This window comes from Onychomys torridus, chromosome 23 (genome assembly GCF_903995425.1).
Source record: "Onychomys torridus chromosome 23, mOncTor1.1, whole genome shotgun sequence".
NCBI lineage: Eukaryota > Metazoa > Chordata > Mammalia > Rodentia > Cricetidae > Onychomys > Onychomys torridus.
This window is the reverse complement of record NC_050465.1, coordinates 7,068,174-7,090,590: the sequence shown is the minus strand read 5'-3', so window position 1 is coordinate 7,090,590 and position 22,417 is coordinate 7,068,174. Positions and strand designations below refer to the sequence as shown.

Here is a 22,417-nt window from a genome sequence, read left to right as displayed (position 1 = left end):
CCACCTGTCTCTGCTCCCCAGCACTGGGATTACCAGCTCACACCACTACATCCAGCTTTTTTTTCTACATGGGTTCTAGGGAATGAACTTAGGTCCTGAGGCTTGCCAGGCAAGCACTTCACCAGCTGAGCTCTTTTAAGACAGATTCTCACACTGTAGCCTAGCTGGCCTGGAACTCAAAGCAATCCTCCTGCTTCGGCTTCCTAGGTGCCGGGATTACAAGCATAAGCCACATGCACAGTTTGTGAAGTTGAAGGCAAGGTTTGGCTGGGGCTCCTGTAATCTGAAGGCAGGAGGATCTGCCTCACAGGCCTGTTGGTGATGACTGCAGCAGGCCCCCATCTCTCCCTGTGGGTGCTTAGGCGTCTGCAGGAGAACAGGAGGAGCCTATCGTGCCCTGAAGGCCCCCATCTCAGAAGGCACACATGCCTGGTCTAAGTTCTCGTAAGGAGAGAGAAGTGGGGTTCTTCCTGTTGAGGGAGGGGTGGTCTTGACAAAGACTTGTGGTCATTGACTACCCATGCTTGTCCTTCGCATACACTCACATACCCACTTCCCCTTGAGCACATGCTGTGGAACACTTTTTATTGAAGTCACCAGTAAAAGACTCATGACCAGGAGCCAGCTTCCTGGGGCAGGGAGTGTTTCTGCAGCCAGCAACCTCCAGGTGCATGGCTCACATTCTGCCCTGTCTGGCTGAGAGGGGATGACAGCAAAGATTTCAGCTGCTCTCTTACTGATGTCATCTTTTTTCTTCAAAGGAGTGTGCTTACTGTGAAAGTGAGGGGAAAGACAACATTGGCCTGCCATATGAGGAAGACAGTCCTGCCTTGGGACTCAGCGACGCCTCAGAAGCCAAAGAGGAGGAGAGTGGGCAGCTGACAAGTCCCAGGAAAGAGGCACAGACGTAACCCTGTCCCCCAGCCAGTGATCTACATTAGATGGTGCTCGGAAGAGATGGGAGGTCTTCTCATTGTTTCTTATGAAATGGATGTGTACTCACATTGCTTTTTTGTTTTAAAAAAACAAACCACCCTAGTTTTCTGAAGGTGGAACAAAACTGTGAGGAGATTTAGGAAGAAATACGTTTTTGTATTGAAATATAAATATGGAATTTGGGGGATGGGGTGAGATTTGTCATTGAACTTGAGGGAGACTGAGATGATCTGTGTGTCATGGAGTTTGCCTCAAGGCCTTCAGAAGTTCCTTGACCTCAATGAGACCCCTTTCCAGTGTACCAATGTCCACTGGCCCCATGGGTTATACTGAGACATCACACCATGCTGTGACACATGGCAGGGAAGTCACATGAGGCTCTCAGCCAAGGGCCTGGTGTTCTAGAACTTTCCTACAGTGTGGTTGTATCCGATAGAGGACTGCTTCTTAATCTAGACATCATGCAGTCCTGCCTAGTGTTTGTTCACCTACCAAGTGGAGAGAACATCTCTGCTGGCATCCTCTCAGTGTGTTCCGTTACATGGTTTGGAGCATGGCGTGGCAGCTTTGGCTTCCGGTCCTGTAGTGGCCAACATTCCAGTCTGACATGCTTCTGTCTGTAAACAAAGTTGAAATGCCTGCTCTGGACTAATGGAGCTTAGTGGTTTCTGTGACCAACGCCATCAGACTAGCACCCCCACACTGTACATTTCTGTGCTGTTCTTGCATCCTTTTTAGAGCATCATGGCCAGTTTGTGGAGAGGTATGGTATCGGTCATGTCACCCTAACTGCATGGTGGCCTCTGCAAACCAGGCTTTGCTGCTGCTGCGGGGACATGGTCATATGTGTTCTTTGGTTGGAATCTCCTAGACATCAGATCCCAGCAGAGAGCAGCCACGAACACAGGGAAGGGATAGGGAGCACCACCTTTGCGTTCTCCGCACTGTACTCCTGGCTGGCCCCCAGCTCCTGTGGCTTCAGGTCTCTGTCATCACATCTGTCTGTGCTGCTGGCTCTGAGATCACTGGAACCTTCTGGGAGAAGGGGACTTCTCTGCCCAGTTCTACAAAACCTTATGCTGCACCAGACATCCAAAGATTATTCCGACAGACTTCCTGGTGACCCCTGGTGTGAATGAGAAGTCACCACTGAGGAATTATGTGACTTAAAAATGCAGAGTCTGCAACAGGAAAAGCAGCGTTTCTTGAGTCTGAAGCGGCTTCTAGAAAGTTGTCTTTCTGCAGTTGCTTTCCATAGTAAAGCCATTTGATGCCTGAATATTAACCCTATTTTTTCACAAAAACAAGAACTCTATTTTTTTTTTTTTAATTAGAGCACCACCACCTTTGACTGCAATAAGGTAGTAGCCATGTTTTAATGGGAATTTTTCGTTACAGACAGCTGCCTCCCTCACCCGTCGGATCATAAGGGTAGATAGATGGTGGTCTAAGCCTACGCTTGTTACTTAAACACAAAACTGCCAAATCTTCTCTCTACTGTCGTGAATGTTTACCATCAGCATTATTTTATGATTATTTAATATATATATATATATTCCTTGATTGTTAACTGCTAAGAAGTTGACTTCCTAGGATAATTTTGTGAATCTGTTTACAAGATGCCAAGCATCCAGTCCTGTTTTCTTTAGAATGTGTGCTTACACGGGTGTCATGAGACTTTCTCTATTTTAAACTGAGCCTCCTTTTTAATGTAAATAAGCTCTCAGAGTTTGTGCGACGATTCGTGAGCCTTGCCGGACAAGTGGTTTGTTCATGTGCAAACCAAACGCACCTTCACCCAGTGCAATATCTGTGTGTGACTGCTTGTGTCTTTTTATGACTTTTTTGCCTTTTAGAGAATTGGTAAATAAAGCAAGTATATTTTTTATTTTCAATTTTATGCTTTGTTTGTTGTGGTGGTGGGGACCCAGGACCTCATACAAATTAAGCATATGCTCTACCACAGACCTATACCCTAGCACTGTATATATTTTTAACATAACATAGACCAATAAACCAAATAGAATGACACTGTTAAAAAATATTTTAAAGAACTTCAAAAACGGTACATTAGGAAATCTTCAGTCCCCAAAGTTAGCTCATTACTTCATGCACAATGTTCTTGGGCGCGCCAGTTCTTATCTGTGTGTCTCTCACATGCACAGCCTCCCCGACTCATTCAAGCCCTTCAAGAATTTCCCATAATGCAGGTCTAGCCAGGCATTCCCTGATCCCTCTCTCTTGATGTCTTCCCACCTGCACACGGCTGCTTAGCAGATCCACTGAGCTGACCCTCCACTTAGCATGAGCCCTCTGGTACCCCTCTCCCTTTAATCCACCGTTGGTTGGTTTCTTTTGTGCTGGCCTCAGAGCTCAGAGCATGGCTGGGTGCCATGCTAGAGAAGACTTACATACATACCCTTTGTACATAGATCTCCTATGTACATAGGCCTCCTACCCTGGCCTTCCTGACTGACAGCCTTGCGAGAACTAGTCTGAAGAGGCCTGCTTCCCTTTTTCTCAATTCAAACTAGGGTCCCAGGGACACAAGCAGAGGGACAATGTGACACTGGGCCTCATGATCAGCTTCTGGGAGCTCTGAACATGCCTCCTGACGCAAGTGCTGATGTAGTGGTCTGAAACAAAGCTTTCCTGGCAGGTATGACTGTTTGACGGACTGAGCCTTTGGAGGGCTCTAATTGCGCTCTGCTGTGGAACCTGAAGGGCAGACCCTCTCCTTTATTTTCAAACCAAAAGGAAATTCTCTGAGTCTCCTGGGCAGATTGCCCACAAAGTGCTTGGAGTCTGCAGACCGGCTGCTGCCTTTGTCCCTTGGGGATTTATGGCCTGTTATTTCTGCTGCTAACTTGTTGCCCTGTGACCACTATGGCCCTGCCCATCCTCTGCTGGCCTCTGTTTCTGGCTCTAGGGGGGGGATCAAAAGGCCCTAATGCATAAGAAGTCTGCATGCAGGCACACTTTGAAGGTAGGGTATGATCCAGGGGACAAATGGCAGGAAGTAATAGGTCAGCTGAAGGAGGTGGACAGGAGACTGAGGGTTTTGTGGGCTCAAGATGGGGTGGTCAAGCTTCTGGGACAGAAAGTCTAAGCCACCTGGTCAGTGAACTCACTAAAATAAAGTGAAGCCAGCTTTACAGGTGGGACCTCAAGCAACACCCCCACCCCCAACCAAAAAGATAGCACCTCTTGGTACAGCAGAAGGGATCTGCTGATTCATACCCTGCCCTGTCTCTACCCTCTTCCCTTCCAAGAATGCCTCATCACACTGAGGCATATCCCAAGTACTTAATTTCTCTTTCCCTCAGGTCTGGACAGCATTCTGCAACACACCCCAACTCACACAGCATTGGGCAAAGCTTTGTGGTCCATGATTGATTCCCAAACTTAGGAATGGGCTAAGGTTACATTTCTCTTCCAGGGTAGCTTTGTTTTCCCTGGAGTTCTTAGCTGCTTTGAATTCTTTGTGTGATTTGTCTTTTTGGTGTCCTTATTCAGTCCGCACTTCTAACTCTCCAATCAGGTGTTCCACTGATGTTTGGAAGAGCCTGTCCTTAGATCCCTTCTGCTGTACCAAGAGGCGCTATCTTTAGGCCTTGCTCATTTGGATACAGGAAGAAATACAAAACAGTTTGTGAACTAGGGAGCACAACAAGCTAAAACCTGGGTTAGGTCCTCAGCTGGGGGGGTGGGGACCACACACACACACACACACACACACACACACAAACCTACCAGAGGTTATTTTTGCCAACCTCAAAGTAGTGGGAACTTAAAAGTAGTCATTTTAGAATTTCCTTTACTGGAAGCTAATAGCTCAACAGTAAAGTCACAAACCAGTTATGACTGGCTCCCCTGGGGTCATTTCCACCCCCACCTAGGAGTCTTACCGCTGGGCACAGAGGGCCTTCAGCAGCCCCTGCCTGGAGGGTGGTGGGAGAGAACCAAGCTTTTTAGCTTGTTGGGAATACCCAGAAGAGGGGTAATAGCCTGTGGGAGTGTCAGGACCAGAACACAGGGCAATTCAGCGGCAAAAGTGAGAGAGAGCAGGAGTGGGTCACTAGTAAGACGACTCTGGAGACCTTCAAACTTCAAACCTCTCACCCAACTCACCCTACCTGACGGCTTTGGGGGACCCTCTGTAGTGGAGCCACAAAGAGCCTGCCAAACCCATCTTTAGGAGGGTAGAGGGTTTCCCTGCTGCCCAACTGCACCAGTTCCTGCCTGGTCTTCCCTCGGTCAGAGGCCTTCCAGCCAGGCAGATGAAGCACCAAGTACCAAGATCTGAATGGTGAAGAGGCAGTCAGCGCAGTGGTGCTCGGTGGTGCCCGCCTGGCCCAGTACCTAAAGGCCCGGTGAGAGCCTACCCCCTGTCCCAGCTCTGAAGCAGCAGCAGAAACCAAGAACACTGGAGCAGAGCCAGGGGTTCCTAGGGTGCTGCCTGGGGGCGCGGTCTCACCCCCACCCTCACCCCCTGCGCGCGCGCACACCACCCCCCTCCCTCGGCGAGGCAGGGCTGGCAGATGGACCGCCGACGACGACGCGGGGCTTGGGCGTCTGGCGGACACAGGCGTGCCTGTCGCTGCCAGCGGGACAAAGCCAGCGAGACAAAGGCGCGGCCAACACCTGTCGCTCCTGGCCGGGCTGCCGCTTTTCTCTGCCGAAGCGGCTGCAGCTGCCAACTGTCACGGGCATCAAGTTACCGGGGCCAGACGGCAGCCTCCGCCTGCAGGGCCCAAAGATGGAAGGGGGAGGAGCCGAGAGGGACGGAGCGCAGGGTGGAGGCTTGTGGGGGGTGGGTGGGACACGAAGGGGACTCGCGGGGGTGGGGGTGGGCGTGGAAAGGGGTGGCGGGCAGGGAAATGTGACAGCATCGGATGGGGTTGCGGAGGGACTAGGAGATGAGGAGAGCTTAGGCAGGTACGGACGAGGTGGTGAACAAGGAAGGGGAGGCTTGACGCGGGGGTTGGGAATAGAGAAAGACAAGTGTTTGGGCAGGTGACTTAGAAAGAGCGCAGAGAAAGAGCCGTGAGAATGACTGAGGACCTTGGTCTAAGGTGACAGGGGTCCTCACGAGCCCACAAAAAAACCTCAAGGGTCCGGGGCCGTCTCTATTCCTGCTGCTAAATTGGTCCCCACTTTCCCTGGACTTTGCACTCTCGCCACCCGTGACCAGAAGCCTCTTCCAGGTCCCGAGGGCATAGACTTGACTTTGGCACTGCCCCGCCTGGAGCCCACTTGGGCCCCCACCCCCACCCCAGACTGGACCGCTGTTCTCGGGAGGCACTTTCGGTGAACCAAAGGAAGCGAATGCGCTGTAAGGATGGATGAAGGGGTGGATGGAATGGATGGATGGATGGATGGATGGATGCGCGGCCAGAAGAGTGGATAGCTGAGACCCGGCTCACAGGCTGGCAGATCTGGGCTCATCACTCAGCAGAGGGAGCTACAAGTACACAAGCAAGGCAGAAGCCCGAGGTCACTGTCCGGGAGTCCCGCCCCTGCGGGAGTGGCAGGAGGTCGGGCTGTGAGCTCCGCCTCGCCAGCTGCCAGAGGCCCGGGGGGGGGGGCCTGACAAAGCGGGCCACTCTCATTGGATGCAGGCCGCCTCGCGGCTGGCAGCTCCGGCCACGCACAGCCAATCGGCGCATTGACATGCAAATAAGTCGCTATAAAAGGGGCGGGGCACCGGGGGCCGGAAGACACCGAAGAGTTATTGAGGCCTCCGGGCTGCCACCCTCCTTGGCAGTGTGGTTTGCACTCAGCTCCCGGCACCGGGCTCCGGGCGCTGCGGACCATGTCTCCGCCCCTGGCACCCAGCCGGAACCGTGCAGGCCACGAGGATGAGGACCGCTGGGGAAGACGGGGGGACCGCAAGGTGCGGGCAGGGGCCCGGGGCGGATGGGCTTGCGGGAGGCTGCGCGGGCCCGGGGCTCAGTGGCCCGCTTCCCACAGGCCCGGAAACCCCTAGTGGAGAAGAAGCGGCGCGCGCGGATCAACGAGAGTCTGCAGGAGCTGCGGCTGCTGCTGGCCGGCACCGAGGTGCGACGGGAAGGGCGCGGGAGGTTGCAGAGTGCGAGCCCGAGCTCACGGCCCGACTCAATCCCCTTCCCCTCTGCGCAGGTGCAGGCCAAGCTAGAGAACGCCGAAGTGCTGGAACTGACGGTGCGGCGCGTGCAGGGCGCTCTGCGGGGACGGGCGCGCGGTGAGTGGCAGCGGGAATCGAGGGCGGGGGCCTCTGACTGGGCACGCCTGCTATCCAGGAGCGGGACGCGATGGCTCCCGGAGTCCGGGTCCTGTCCCCGGCGAGGGCTCCGCGCCCAGAGCAGGACACGGCAGTGTGTCTCCTGGGTGAGTCCCGAAAGCGCGGAGCGGATTGTTCGAGCCATAGTCGTCACTGCTCACGGTGCGGGACGCTGCTCTCTTCTTCCCACCCTCCTGCACAGAGCGAGAGCAGCTGCAGGCCGAAGCAAGCGAGCGCTTCGCTGCTGGCTACATCCAGTGCATGCATGAGGTGCACACGTTCGTGTCCACGTGCCAAGCCATAGATGCCACCGTCTCAGCTGAACTCCTGAACCACCTGCTAGAGTCCATGCCACTGCGTGAGGGTAGCAGCTTCCGGGATCTGCTGGGGGACTCCCTAGCTGGGCTGCCTGGAGGCCCTGGGAGGAGCAGCTGGCCTCCCGGAGGGTCCCCAGGGTCCCCATTGTCCAGTCCCCCAGGTCCCGGAGACGACCTGTGTTCTGACCTAGAGGAGGTCCCAGAGGCTGAACTAAATCGGGTGTCTGCTGAGGGGCTGGATTTGATACCTACATCCTTAGGCAGCCTGACCGCAGCTCGCCTGGCCCAGAGTGTATGGAGGCCTTGGTGACCAACAACACTAACCAGGGACCTGTGGAGGTTGGGCTGTCATCCTTAAGTCTACCCCCCCACCCCCACCTCCCGGGTATCAGATGAGGTGGAAACAGCCCAGGTATACCTTCCCCACACTTTCAATGGATAACTTGCAGGCAACCCTGCAGGCCCCTACCCTTGTTTCTTGAGGGAATCAATTTCATGGACCCTATAGCTCTGGATGGGATGAGGGAGGCTACAGAAAGGGGGGAGACTCCTGTAAGAGCTGTCAGGGCTCCCCCACGTTCACCAGTCCCTGCCTTTCAGGCATTCTGAGGGACCTAGGGCAAAAGTGGCTAATCCTGAGACTGAACATTAGTGTCCTAGGTAGGGACACCCAGGCCATAGCAGTCCTGAATAGTTCAGATCTGCTGCTTCAGCCCGGACACCAGGAGAGGCAGGCGCCTTCTGCGGGGTCTCTGAGAGCTGTTCCCTGTTTGTAAGACAATTGGGTGTGTGAATTTGGTTGCCATCACATGCTCCAGTTGAATTAATAAAGAACTTTGGAGTTAGTTGTCCCTGGTGTATGTATGGTCATTGACATGTCAGATGTGTGAATGATCAACTAAGCACACATTTCCCGCATCTAACACTAGTGAACATCCACTTACAGCATTCACCCTTTGTCAGCAAAGGGCATTCGTGGTGCTGGTAGAGACACCCCCATTGCTGGGCAGATCCTCTAGACTGTCCCACTTTCCTCGGAGTATGTGTCCTAGAGGACTCCACTAGCATGGGGTTTTTCTCCAGGATATTCAAGCCATAGGGAAATGACCTGTCCCTATATTATTCTCTCCTGAGTTTCAGGGACGACACTAGTGACTAGTTGCTAGTTCTTTGCCTTGGATGTGTCTTTCAAAGAAGGTTCATGAGTATGGTGTAGGTGTTAATCTTCCTTAGATTGTACTTTTTTTTTTTCTTTTTTAAAAATATTGAGTTTAAGGCCATCCTGGGCTACAGAGTGAGTTCCAGGAAAGGCACAAAGCTACACAGAGAAACCCTGTCTCCAAACAAACAAAACAAAGCAAAAACATGTTATTTCTGCCAGGCAATGATGGTGCACGCCTTTACTCCCAGCACTTGGGAAGCAGAAGGGTGGATCACTGTGAGTTCCAGGACAGCCAGAGCTACTCAGAGAAACCCTGTTTCGGAAAAAAAAAAAAAGTGTGTGTGTGTCTGTATTATAGCCATGCATGAGGAAGTCAGAGTATTGGAACCCATCTAAATTTCCTAGTGGCTTTATCCAGCAGGACTGCATAAGAGGTCGATTGGACCACGGGCCTGAGTACCAGGTGTTTGGAAGGGTCTACATTTGGCTGTATCTAGCTCGGGGGAGGTCTTTTGCCCTGCCCCTTGGCATTGTTATTAAAAAGCCTTTTGGAATAAAGTTCTGGGCCGATGGATGAGGTTCCAGGCCCACCTGCATTTCTTGTTTTTTTCTCTTCCCTCTTTATTTCTACCTAAGTCTCTCATCCCTCACTCCTCAAGAGTCCCTGGGGTAAATAAATGTGGGGGCAGGTCTCCCACATCAGAGGATGACTTTGGGGACTCCTCTCCTTTCCCTGTAGTTTTCAAACTTGGGTCTTCAGGCCTTTGGGGAGCCTTTTCACTAGCTGAACCATATGATGGACTCAGCTTGTCACTTCTCGACTGTAGAATTTCCCCTGGTGCCACTGCAGAGAGTGCCAGCCAGTTTCGTTTTGAAGAAAAAGTGCCATGGCTCCAGGCAACTTGTGTCTGAGGTTAGGCCAGACCCTGGAGGTCAGAATACTCAGGGAGGAGGAAGTTGGTGGGATGGGCAGCTAGTCTACAGATCTCCATAGTCAGTTAGCAGCAGTCACTGGCACTGATAGAGAGCCTCTTCCTCTCCGGAAGCAGGCAGGTTGACATGTGAGGGTTTAGGATCATCATCTGGGTCTCTCCTTAGGTCATGCGCCTTTAAGAGCATCTTTCTCCAAAGCTGGATAGCAGCTTCTGGTCCCCAGAGTGTTTCAGCATTTGGGGTTCATTTCTATGCCAGGTTAGAAATCCATGCAACTTAATCTTAGCATTGGGGCTGATGTGTGGGGAGCTGGAGGAATGGAAATGTTATCCCTGGGGCTATTTTTCATCACCTCAGACTGGTGTCGAGTTCCCCAGGGGGCACAGATAATGGGTCCTCTTGCATGGCTTCTGTTACTGTCTAGAGGCCAAGCACTGATGCCACTGTTGAGAGCCTTAGCTCGGGATTACTCAAGGAGCATCTCTGCTCTGCTCTGCTGGCAGCTCCTGTGCCTTCCCACAGGCCCCTGGGCAAGGGAGAGAGAGGCCTTACTCCTTTCGCAAAGTAACTTGGAATAAATGTGCCACTAGGCCTGGGGCCTGCTCAAGGTCAGAAGCCTCCGACCCTAAGCTCCAGCCCTATGCTCCTCCCACCCACAGCCAACTTCTTTGTAATCCTCAGGCACAGTCTCTCTCTCTCAGAAGTGGAAATGGCTTCTGCAGTGACAACCAGCTGGCACAGTCAGGGACCACATGTTTCCCTTTCAGCCACATCACTATGTCACCCTGCCTCCTCTCCCTACAGCCCCTAGGTTTCCTCACAGGCCTCCTGCTAAGGCATCTGATGGCCTGATTTCCCCTTCTCTGAAAATTGTCATCTCGTCCCAAATCTCTGATTCTTTATTTTCTATAATAGCCACAGCAAGAGACCACAAACTTGGAGGCTTGAAAGAGCACACATTACCGAGCATTTCCATAGGTTGGGAGTCCAAAGCAAGATTCATGGAGCTCAAATCAAGGTTTCAACAGGCAGGGTTGTGTGCCGTGTGATGGCTATTCTTGTGTATCAACTTGACTATATCTCTAATTAACTAAGACCCAAGTGGCTGGGTACACCTGTGAGGGATTTTTTTTTTCTTTTTTCCTCTTTTATAACTATTTTTAAAATTTATTTATGTATGTTTTTTAGATGAGTGCTCTGTCTGCATGTATGCTTGCTTGCCAGAAGAGGGCATCAGATCTTACTATAAATGGTTGTGAGCCACCATGTGGTTGCTGGAAATTGAACTCAGGACCTCTGGAAGAGCAGCCAGTACTCTTAGCCACTGAGCTATCTCTCCAGTCCCCTGGCATTTTTTTTCTTAATTAAATCATTTGAAGTGCAAGATCTACTTTTCACCTCCAGCTGGTGACCTAAATAAAGGATGTGGAAGAAGGAAGCTTGCTTGCTTTGCATCCAGGAGCACACACTGGTAAGTCAATTCTTTCACTGGCATTAGAGCCTGCTTCTTCAAGATTCTGGTGTATACTGAAAACCACTTGAGACATCCAACCTCATGGACTGAACAACTGGACTCTTGGACCTTCCATTGGTAGACAGCCATTGTTGGACTAGCTAGACCACAGCCCATAAGCCATTCTTTAAAAGAAAAAAATCCCCTTTATATAGCTATCAATTTATATAACTATAGATTCATCCTTTAAGTTCTGTTCCTCTAGAGAGCCCTGATTAATACAGATTTTGGTACCAGAAGTGGTTCTAGAGCAACAGAAGTATAAGGATGAATCTTTAAGTATCTGGAACAGGCTTTCCAATTTGCCAACACCTATAGTTACTGACGCCTCTCTTAGCCCATGGTGTAAACTATTTTACAAACTTAAAAAGACAAATGTATTTGATTTTCTTGACTGACCAATTATGAGAGGCAACAGATTTGGTGAGTCTGTACATAAAATTTTGACAATTTGCAGAAAAATAAGAAAAATGGTGATGCTGGTTGGTTGCTCCTAGCATCTTTGGATAAATTGACCAAGGAAAGGAATGAGTTCTGTGATAAGATTAATCAACTTCTAGCATCTCCTGCCTAGCTATTGGCCATCCAGCTCTTCATTAGACCAATCAGGTTCCTTAGGCAGGCAAGGTGAAACAAATGTAACACATCTTTACATAGTTAAACAAATGCAGCATAAACGAAAGTAACACCTTTATATCCTTAACAAAGGCAGCAGAAACAAATGTAACACATCTTTACAGAGTTAAAATAATGTTCTGCAGTATAAACAGATGTAACACATCTTTGCTTAGTTAAAGTAATATTCCACAATAAATGGACTTTAAGGGTATGGGATAATGGTAGAGAGAACATTAAAAGCTAGATCAAGCTGAGCTTATTGATATGGACCCACTGAATGGCAATCCTATTTTTAGTATGGAATTTTGCCCAGTTAAAAAAGGTATCAAAATTTTGTTTAAATAGATGGCCGAAGCATTTGTCAGAAGATGGCCTACTGAATAGAGGTTGGAGATGCCTGCTGCTCTTGGCTTGGTGTTCATAAAATGATTTTTTAAAACTATTTTTATGTGTTGATGTAAAGGTGTCAGATCCCCTGGAACAGGAGTTAGAGATAGTTGTGCGCTGTCATGTGGGTGCTGGGAACTGAACCTGGGACCTCTGGAAGAGCAGCTAGTGCTCTTAACCACTGAGCCATCTCTCCAGCCTGATTTTAAGGTGAAGGGAAATTGCAATGCTAGAGTAGCTGCACTGTGTAAAACCTGATCCCCCACAATGGGAAGGCCCAGAAGACCTAATCTAATCCTTCACTAATCACATCAAACACAAAACAAGAAGAGAGACACCACACACTTGGAGATCTTTGATGTCACCCTTTTCCTTAAGCCAGACCTTAGGGTTGGAGATGCTGCTGCTCAGCTGGAGGGACTAAATGCAGTGGGTTTAATGCCCCGAAGCAGCAGGGGCCAGGTGGTAGCACTGAACGCCAAAGGCAAGGGCATTGTACTTATCAGAATGGGCAGCACAGACAAAGCAATGTCCATAGTAGCCTGACCTGATCAGCACAGGTTTTTATGGTAGCATGATTCATATGGACCTTTGGTACTGGCTAATCAACCATGGTGTTTCCAGGCATGAAATGGATAAGAAGCCTGCTATATTTTGTTTAATCTATAAAAATTTTCAAACAAATGAAAGAAAGGCTCCATTGGATCATAACAAAAGGCAATCTTGGTCTGTGAACCCATTTTCAGACTTGAGCCCGTTTGCAGACCCAGAACCCCTCGAATGAAGGGACGGCCAGGTTCCCCCAAGGAAGGACCTAAAAAGTTTTACTCCTGGCCTTTCTCCAGTCCTTCCCCAGAGGGACCTGCCACTTAAAAAAAACAAAAAACAAAAAAACAAGGGTAACTGTACATGAGGGGAAAGAAAACAACCAGACTTTTTGGGGTCTATTGGTGCTACCAGTAGGTACTAAATTGACACTGATTCTGGGAGATACCAAGAGACATTTTGGCCCTCCAGTTAAGAAGGGGCTTATGTCAGGTGATTAAAGGCATTTTGACTGAAATCTGACCCACAGTAGGTCCAGTGGGTCCCCGAACTAATCTTGTGGTTATTTCCCCAAAACCAGAATGTACAATTGGGAGAGATAAATAGAAGTTGACCGAATTCTCACATTGGTTCTCTGACCTGTGGAGTAAGGGCTATTGTGGTTGGAAAGGCCTAAAGAGAGTTGCCAAGGAAAATGATGAATCAAAAATAGTATTGCTTCCCTGGAGGAACTGCAGGAATTAATGCTACCATCAAGAACTTGAAAATGCAGGGCTAAGCCAGGCAGTGGTGGCACAGGCCTTTAGTCCCAGCCCTCAGGAGGCAGAGGCAGATGGATCTCTGAGTTCAAGACCAGCCTGGTCTACAGATTGAATTCCAGGACAGCCAGAGCAACACCGAGAAACCCTGTCTTGAAAACAAAAACAACCAAACCAAACCAAACAGAGATGCAGGGGTGGCGGGTTCCACCATCTCTCTTTAGCTCTCCTGTCTGGCCAGTGCAGAAGACAGAGGGATCATGAAGAAAGGCAGCTGACCATCAAAAACTCAATCAAGTAGTGACTTCAATTGCAGCTGCTGTACCAGCTGTGTCCCGACTTGAGCAGATTAACACACCTCCTGGTACATGGTATGTATCTACTGATCTAGAAAAAGCCTTTTCCTTGGTGCCTGTGTATAAGGACCACTAGAGGGGCTGGAGAGATGGCTCAGGGCTTAGGAGCACTGGCTCAGGGCTTAGGAGCACTGGCTGCTCTTCCAGAGGACCCGGGTTCAATTCCCAGCACCCACATGGCAGCTCACAACTGTCTGTAACTCCAGTTCCAGGGGATCTAATACCTTTACACCAATGCACATAAAATAAAGTTAAATAAATTATTTTTTTTTTTAAAGAAAAGACCACTAGAAGCCATTTGCTTTCAGTTGGCAAGGCCAGCAATATACCTTTACAATTTACATCAAGGATATATTAGCTCCCCAGCCCTGTGTTATATCTTAGTTAGAAGTGGCAGATTTCAATAATCAAGTAGATAGGATGATCTGGAGACAGCCAGCCCCTTTCCCCAGCCATTCTTGTCATTGCCTAATGGGCCCTTGAACAAAGTGGCCATGATGGCAGAGATGACAGTTATGCATCTACCTGACAACATGGACTGTCACTCACCAAGGTTGACCTGTCTAAAGCTGCCACTGAGTGCCAGATCTTCCAACAGCAGAGACCAGTGATATGTCACCATTCCCTGGGGTGACCTGCCAGTGACCTGGTGGCAAATTGACTGCACTGGACTACTATCTCTGTGGAAAGGACAACACTTTGTTCTTACTGGAGTAGAAAGTTATTCTGGTTATTGATTTGCTTTTCCTACACATAACACTCCTGCCAAGACTTCTATCCGTGGGCTTAGAGAATGTCTTATCTACCATCATGGTATTCCACACAGTATTGCTTCTGACCAGAGAAGTGTGACAGTGGGTCCACAATCATAGAATCCACTGGTCTTACCATGTTCCCCACCTTTGTGAAGTAGCTGGCCCGATAGAAGGATAGAATGGCCTTTTCAAGGCACAGTTTCAGCACCAGTTAGGTGGCAGCAGCCTGGAGGACTAGGGCAGGGTTCTCCAGAAGGCAATATATGCTTTGAATCATTGTCAATATATGGTACAGTTTCTCCCTTAGCCGGGATCCATGGGTCCACTCACACTCACTCTAGTAATCCACTCAGAAAATGTTTGCTTCCTGTGCCCACAACCTTAAGTTCTGCTGGCCTAGAAGTTTTGATTCTGGGTGAAGGAGCCATCCTGCCAGAAGCCACACCAAACATTTCACTAAACTGAAAGCTCAGACTTTCCCTGGCTACTTTGGGCTTCTGATGCCCCAAAGCTAACAGGCTAAGAAAGGAATAGCAGTGTTAGGAGGACCGATTAATCTAGATCACCAAGAGAAAATTGGACCGCTTCTCTGCAATAGAGGTAAGAAACGTTTGGCAGTTAAAAGCTCTTTCTGACCAAGCTGGAGAGATGGCTCAGCAGTTTAGAGACTGGCCACTCTGCCTGTTCTTCCAAAGGACCCAGGTTCAATTCCCAGTACTCACATGGCAGTTTACAACTGTCTGTAACTCTAGTTCCAGGCGGTGTGGCATCCTCACACAGACATACATGCAGGCAAAACTCCAATGCACATTTTTTTTTTTTTAAAAACTCTCTCTGACAAAACCCCCACTGAGTGTTGGGGATTCCAGTGTAGTCACCAGCCAGCTAATAAAGACTTTCTTTTATTTATTTATTTTATGTGCACATATGTCTGTGTGAGGGTATCAGACCCACGGAACTGGAGTTACAGAGAGTTGTGGACTGCCTTGTGGGTGCTGGGAATTGAACCCAGGTCTTCTGGAAGAGCGTCCAGTGCTCTTAACCTCTGAGCCATCTCTCAACCCAATAAAGACTTTCTATTTGCCTAAACCCACATCTGACTGGTTTCCCTGGTGGATACCTCATGACACTATCTGACCTTCATCATTGACCCTTCTGATTCTCCACTTCTTTCTACTTTTCTTTTTTTTTTTTTTTCTTTCTCCTTTTCAAGAACTCTTGTAAATGCCTTGGGATGATCTGGATAATCTCCCTCATTTTTAATATTTAACTTAATCCATAATTGTAGGGACCCCCCCCCCAAGACCAAGTTCTCAACAAAAAGAAGATTTATTTGTCTCAGAGGGACAGAGGGCAGGGATAAGAGACAAAGACAGGAGACAGAGGATGAGGGAGAAGGGGATGGGAACAAGGGAGAGGGGGCGGGGTATTTGTCCTGGAAGACAAAGGACAGCCTCTGGATAGAGAGGAGACAGATGACACACAGGCAAATGGCAGTTTATAAAGGTAAAAGGGGAAACCAGTGTTAGGATGAGTTGATTAATTTTAATTGGGCATGTTAATTAAGGTAGCCAAAAGGGGGCTTCTGATTGATGGATTCCAATACTTTGATAACTGGACCTTGGTGGTCAGCCTCAGGAGGAGGAAGTGGCTAAATAAGGGAATAGGCCTTGGTGGCTACCTTTAGGAATGTAGCAAGGCTGAGGTAATGGGAGAGAAGGGCAAGGCCTGCCAGAGCCAGGCTAGCCATGCTTGGGTCTGTGTTAGCCTGGCTCGGGCTGTCCCTTCAGTAGTCACATCTACACAGTTGCTTTTTCTTTTTTGTTCCCAGTGATAGAGACAGAATCCTGGGACTTGGGCATGTCAGGTGAGTGCTGTATGATCAGGCTACAGCTAGAGTTGGGACCCTGGAGCCTGGGCATGCCGGGTGAGTGCTCTACAACCAGGATACAGCCCCAAGCTTTGCCATGTAAAGTAGCAGATTCATGAGTTCTGGGGATGTGGGTGAGAGCATACTCTGCCTACCACATCCACCCACATCTTGGTTCAAGTACTCTTCCTTCCATACCGAAGAACTGTGGTACCGACTTCTCACAGGGACACAGGGTCTTGTCCCCTCTTATATGTGCTCTCTGCACAGCATTGTTTCCCCTTTCTGGATTGTTCCTTCTGTTGCCACCCGGAAGAAGAGTAAATGAAAATTCCTGGACATGATGTCCCTTGCTGGCCTTGGCTTCTCTGGCCTCAGAGAAGCAAACTTCCCTGAAATTGTCCCCCCTGCATCTGTCACTGCATTTCTGAAGCAAAGACTGTTCCACTCCTTCACTGACAGCACTGTCGAGATCCCCAGAGGAGGCTGTTTCCATAGCAGCTGTCTGTGGTGAGCACTTAGAATAAAAATAAGAACATAAGATGGAGTGGTTCACAAGATGGAGACACTTCTGCTCAGACACCTGATACCAGCACATGCTGAAAGCAGATGCGTACCTGGCTGTGACCAGCAACATCCTGGGAACAGGCAGCTTCCACCAATCAGGAGGAGCAGGGGCCAAAAAGTTTGCAAGGACAAAACAAGCCTCAGAAGGGTCTTTAAGTCCAGGCTCTAGGCAGCTCAGTAAAGGATGGTCTCCAACATACCTCAACAAACACAAGCTACATACGCAAGCAACAAGGGACCCATCTAGTGACCATGCCTCCCACCAGGATCTTCTGCCTCTGGCTTGGCTCTAACCTTGGTGACCATTGAGTATCTAGCACCCTAGTAGTGGCACACGTCTTTAATTCCAGCACTGGAGAGGGAGAGGCAAGGGGATTCTGTGAGTTCAAGGCCAGCTTGTACTACACAGAGTTCTAGGACATCTTGGACTAAATAGAGAGACCCTGTCTCAAAAACAATACAAATAAACAAAAAAAATCTTAAGAAGCTGAAGAGATAGTTCAGTGGTGGCGCGCTCCTTTAATCCCAGCACTTGGGAGACAGAGGCAGGCGGATTTCTGTGAGTTAGCGGCTCCTTTGGGAACCCGGAGGAACTGGAGAATGGAGGGGCGGCAGCGCCACCGCCAAGGAGAGCTGAACCCCGCCTTCAGACTCACTAGGCTGGAGGCCCCGCCCTAGGGCTGCCGCCGGGCCTCCTGGGAGAGGCAATCCCACGCGCGCTCCCAGAGGCCTGTGCGCGAGCAGGTGCCAACGGTGCCAACGACGCCAACGACGCCAACGGTGCCAACGGAGCCGGGCCGAGGGAGCGGCCGTGTCTGTCCTGCTGAGCCGCCGAGGGATCAGGCTAGCCCCGAGGCCGGACGCGCAGCATCGCGTCCCCTGGCCACCGTGGCTAGTGCCTCTCTCCTCTCCAGGTCCAGCCCCCATCTTAGCGGTGCCTGTAGCTGCCTAGGTTTGTAGCCACACGGTGAACCTTCCCCGTAGACCTCCACACTGGACGCTCCAGCTTTCTTTCCTATTCCCCTACCTAGGAAGCTTATTCTCAAGCCTCCCCAACCCTGGCCCCCCTCCAGAGCAAGCCAGCTCCCTCTATCCTCCTCCCCACGAACCCCCCACCCCCACCCCGCAGTGGGGGAACCAGAAGCTTAGTGCAGGTAACTTCCCCTTGGCCTTCCATTGCAGGATCTGAGCTGCGACTTACTGGGCAGCGCCTTAGCTGCTGTATTCACCATGCTGAGGGAGGCAGTGGACATCCTGCCCAGAGAAGCAGGACGCCCACAGGAGCGTGTCCACCCTCACCAAGGTGAGTGCTCTGCAGGAGGAGGGCCAAGCTAAAAAACCTGGGAATGGGAGGCCAAATGCCCTTCCTTCCTGTTCTGCCCCACAAAAACACCCCCCCCCCAGTTCCCCCCTCACGCCCCCCCCCCCCCCCCCGTGCTCCCTGACAGTTTCTGCTCATCTTAACTGGTAGTTGAGGAGGAGCCACCCAGTCCACAGAGCTGAGAGCCAGTCCTGGGCAGTGCTCTTACAGAGGGACATGGAGGATGCCGGACAAAGGAGGGAGAGAGAAATACTGTTGCCTGTGGGATGGAACGTAAAAGCTTCGGGGCTGGCCTTGAGCCCAAACTCCTCTTTGTTTTCTAGCTAAGGATGTGGTGGGAACTCGAAATCTGAGACTTCCAGAAGATCCTGGCCACCAGCTGGTGCCTCGTACAGAAAACCCCGCAGGTCCTGCCAGCACCGGACCTTTGCTCTTTCTCCTGTAGCTTTGCCTTGGCTCAAGACCCATCTGCACCAGTGCTCTGGTTCCTGGGGGCTCTTTTGGAGGCCTGGCTGTCCCTGGGCTCTGCAAGAGCAGACAAGATGTGGGTCTTGTTGGGCCCCGGTCAGTCCTAACCTGGGAGGAGAAGACTGGAGTCTGTGCATCCGACTTAGAGATGCTGTGAACAAATCACTAGAGATAGCCTGTGTCCCTTGGTAACCAGGAGGAGTTTCAGCAGGAAATTCAGCCTAGCCCTGGGGGGTCACAGCCTCTGCCTTATGAATGTAATTTCAAAGGGGATGATACTTCCCAAGCATCAGTGTGTCAGACACAAGGCCAGGACAGAGAGTTAATAAGCATGGTGAGAGTGGAGTAAAAGCTGAGATGTCCTCCAACTGGCAGGCCCTGAGGAAGGCTGCCTGAAGGAGGTAGCCCCTGAACCCTGCAGGACATGGAGGACAGAGGACTGGGTTTGCCTTTCAGAACCCAGTGGTCTGATTTCCACAGAAAATTCCTATAGTAATTTGATCCCTGAGATCCCCCAACATGGGAGGGAAATGGGGATGTGGGAAGGGTAGCATAAAGCTTCTCCTTGGAGGGGTTGGGCTGTGCCAGTAGGGCTCAGCTAAGTTGTCTTCTGTGCTCCCACTGGCTCTTTTCCTCCTTTCCTGCTAGGTGCAGAGCGTGTGCATACTGCATCTTGATCCTATAAGGCTTCCTGGTAGCAGCTTCCTCAGAGCTGGAGGGGTAGGCAGACTCCATCCCATCCAGCCACACTCCCTGCTGTCCCTTGGTGGGGGTGCCAGGGGCAGTACCAAAGCAAGGGTGGGGTGGGGTGCTTGTATCCCCTCAGGGGTTCACTCTTTGTAAGAAAATCTGCCAGCACTGTCTGTTGCTGTGTAACAAACTACCCCACAATTTAGCAGTTTGTATATTTAATACCTGAAGGGTTATTGGGATCTCTGCCTGGTGGTGTCTCACAGGCCACAGCTGCGTGTGCTCAGGCTGTGGTCTCATGTGAAAGCCCAGCCGAGAGGAGATGCTGTCACTCACATGAAGTACAGTTGGCAAGATTCAGTTCCTCTCCAACAAAATGCCAAAGGGCCTCATTTTCTGCTTTTTGGCTGGAGGTCTCACTTAGCCCTTAGCATGGGGTTATCCACAGTGCACCTCCCAATGTGACAGGTGCCTCCCACCTGACCAAAGCAAGAGAGAACAAATGAGGAAGTTTCCTCTTTGTCATCCATCTGACTTCATAAAGGAAATTCTGGGATGTTTTGCTCTTTGTAGGAGTTCAAGCTCATACTTAAAAAGGGAGCAGGTCTATACTGGGGTACATACACAAGGAAGGGAGATGTTGAGGGCCACCTCATGGTTCATCTCCACAACTTGTGATGATACCAAATTCCCTCAACTGTCTTGGACACAATACTGAGTTCAGTATCCTGTGTACTAGTGTCTGACCTTTTAAAGTCCTGGTACATCCTGGTATATGCGTATGGAAGCAAGCACATGCTTGTTAGAGCTGTCTCCGCTCTCTGTTGACCCCTTTCCAGGGCAGCTAATTTCCTTGAATTTCCCTGTTTGGGTGACAGAGCTTCTAAAGCTGGGTTGCTAGGCTGTCCCTCAAGGAAGAGGCTTAGGTCCTCAGTTGATACTTCAGAGGTCCCTTAGGAATAGACTGGGAGAAATGACGGGTAAGCATGGGGGAGAAGTCTGCTGTGGTGCCCTTGTCTGTATCCACGGGCCACACAGATAAGGCTTGAGCACAGCTCTGCTAGTGCTCAACACTCCTAGACAAGATCAGGTACTCTCTCTCCCGTCCCTGTTCTCTAAAGCTTTAATGAGCCGTTGGTTCTGCAACACAGTGTTCCATCATACCATGGCAATCTCTGACGTTTCCCACCTCCAGGTCCAGGCAGAGCTGGCACCCTTGACTGCTTGTAGAAGTAATAAACCTCAATCTATGAAGGACTGTTTGTACTGGGATGGAACCTGGGTTGTTACACATGAGAAACAGTATCCACTGTTGCCTTGTTACACCTACCCTGGGCTGATAGCTCTTTATGAATCTCAGCCCCCACCTTGCCCTGTGCTTGATAAAATGAAAAACTGGAGCATAAGAAGACCTTCTGTACCTCCTCTTGCTCAGTAAAATTCTTTTCTGCCTTTGTCCCCCTGCTCTTTTGGATATTTGAACCAGAATCACCCTGGTCATAGACTCAGTAGACTGGAAGGAACTCACCTGGGACCTGGCCAGCTCCCCAATAGGCCAGCCTGTAAAGATGAAAATCTGTTCTGCATGCGTACAACAAAGTTGATATTACCTATATGAACACAATACCATTCTGTGTAAGACCTAGCCACTCCACATAGGTCAGCCCGAGCACTGGAAAACAGTCATTTGTGGCTAGAAGTGTAAACCAGGACAGCTATTGTGGGAAATGTAGTGGTTTCTCAGTACACAGAATTACCATGTGACCCTGTGTGGCAATCTTAGGCATATGAGAGCTGTAACAATGCAACAGCTGTGTCCACAAGCAGAACTGACAGCATCCCAAAGGTGGGAGCAACTTGGGTGTGAACTCTCAACAGGTGAACCCTCAAAGATAAAAGCAAACATGATCAGTCAATTACAATGGGACATTATTCATGGAGGAGAATGAGGTTCAGACATAAGTACACATGAATGACTCTTGGGGGAAATAAAACACTAAATGAAATGCAGAATAGTGTAGGATTCCACTTACATGAAGTGCCCAAAAGGCAAACACATAGAGGCAGAGGAATAGGAAAACTGTCTCAAATCAATGGAGGTAATCCAGAGCGGTTGCAGGGAGTAGGGTGTGAATATAACCAAAATACAGTCTATGCATATCTGAAATTCTCAAAAGCATGAAAAGGAAAAATATGAAGACAGTTTTGGAATTAAGGCGGTGGGACCCAGGCCCCAGGAGAGTGGAGACAATAAAAGAAGCATACTAAAGTCCCATGCAGTAGCCAACTTTATTCGGCACATCAGACAATTCTGATTAATAATGTGTAAAGTATACAATCACAAGGACAAGCTGCACTTGGCAAAATTTTTTTTCCATAGAGGCAAGCAATAATGAGAAATCTGAAGTAAACTCATTCCTATCCACTACACCTGGGAAGAGCATGACACTATATTCCAAGAACAATTGTTTTGAAGAAACTGAGCTCACAAGGCTCTTGTTTTCTTGGGTTTTTCTCAAAGGACTCCATTCTTTGTGTTTCTACAGTGATGGTTTGAGACATGATTGTGCTTAGCATCATGATTGCACATTAAATATGGTTGTACTTGTAACCTGTTTTGGGAGGTGGTGGCAGTGTGCAAGACAGGGTTTCTCTGTGTAACAGCTCTGGCCATCTTAAAAATCGCTTTGTAACCAGGCTGGTCTCAAACTCATATTATTCCACCAATTCAGTTCAAGGCCAGGCAAATTCCATGGTAGAGTGCTAACCATGATCTCCTTCCGAGGTCATGACTGGAATGGCTTCTGTGTGTGCAAAGTGCTCTGAATTTTCTTTTCTGGATCTTTGTTATATGGCTGTGTTTGGCTTGTAAAAGTCACTCGGCTTTATAATTATGATTCATGCACTTTTCCGTAATTAGAGTTTGACTAACTCAAAGTTTACTAACCTGTTAGAATG

General features: G+C 49.7%; 2 protein-coding genes and 1 long non-coding RNA gene across 3 annotated transcripts in view; all 3 read left to right on the top strand.

Moving 5' to 3' along the window:
* Per2 (period circadian regulator 2) overlaps window positions 1-2,831 on the top strand; it is a 43,523-nt gene extending 40,692 nt beyond the window's left edge. Inside the window, exon 23 of the mRNA XM_036173182.1 lies at window positions 762-2,831. Within this exon, the coding sequence (XP_036029075.1) occupies window positions 762-911 (150 nt within the window). The 3' untranslated portion in view covers window positions 912-2,831. The remainder of the gene's footprint in view (window positions 1-761) is intronic.
* Window positions 2,832-6,619: 3,788 nt separating this feature from the next.
* Window positions 6,620-8,365, top strand: Hes6 (hes family bHLH transcription factor 6). The gene is made up of 4 exons (XM_036173320.1): window positions 6,620-6,832; window positions 6,910-6,996; window positions 7,078-7,159; window positions 7,401-8,365. The coding sequence occupies exons 1-4, from the start codon at window positions 6,752-6,754 to the stop codon at window positions 7,823-7,825; spliced, it is 675 nt and encodes a 224-aa protein (XP_036029213.1). The 5' UTR covers window positions 6,620-6,751; the 3' UTR covers window positions 7,826-8,365.
* A 9,351-nt stretch (window positions 8,366-17,716) lies between these two features.
* On the top strand, window positions 17,717-20,917 carry LOC118573171. The gene is made up of 3 exons (XR_004943594.1): window positions 17,717-17,932; window positions 18,163-18,283; window positions 18,625-20,917. It is a non-coding gene; the product is annotated as an uncharacterized LOC118573171 (long non-coding RNA).
* Window positions 20,918-22,417: the final 1,500 nt, after the last annotated feature.

Coding starts and splice junctions, on each gene's coding strand:
- Hes6 (XM_036173320.1), top strand. CDS start 6,752: ATGTCTCCGCCCCTGGCACCCAGCCGGAACCGTGCAGGCCACGAGGAT. Junction 6,833..6,909: donor GAAGACGGGGGGACCGCAAG/GTGCGGGCAGGG, acceptor CGCTTCCCACAG/GCCCGGAAACCCCTAGTGGA. Junction 7,160..7,400: donor TCTGCGGGGACGGGCGCGCG/GTGAGTGGCAGC, acceptor CCTCCTGCACAG/AGCGAGAGCAGCTGCAGGCC.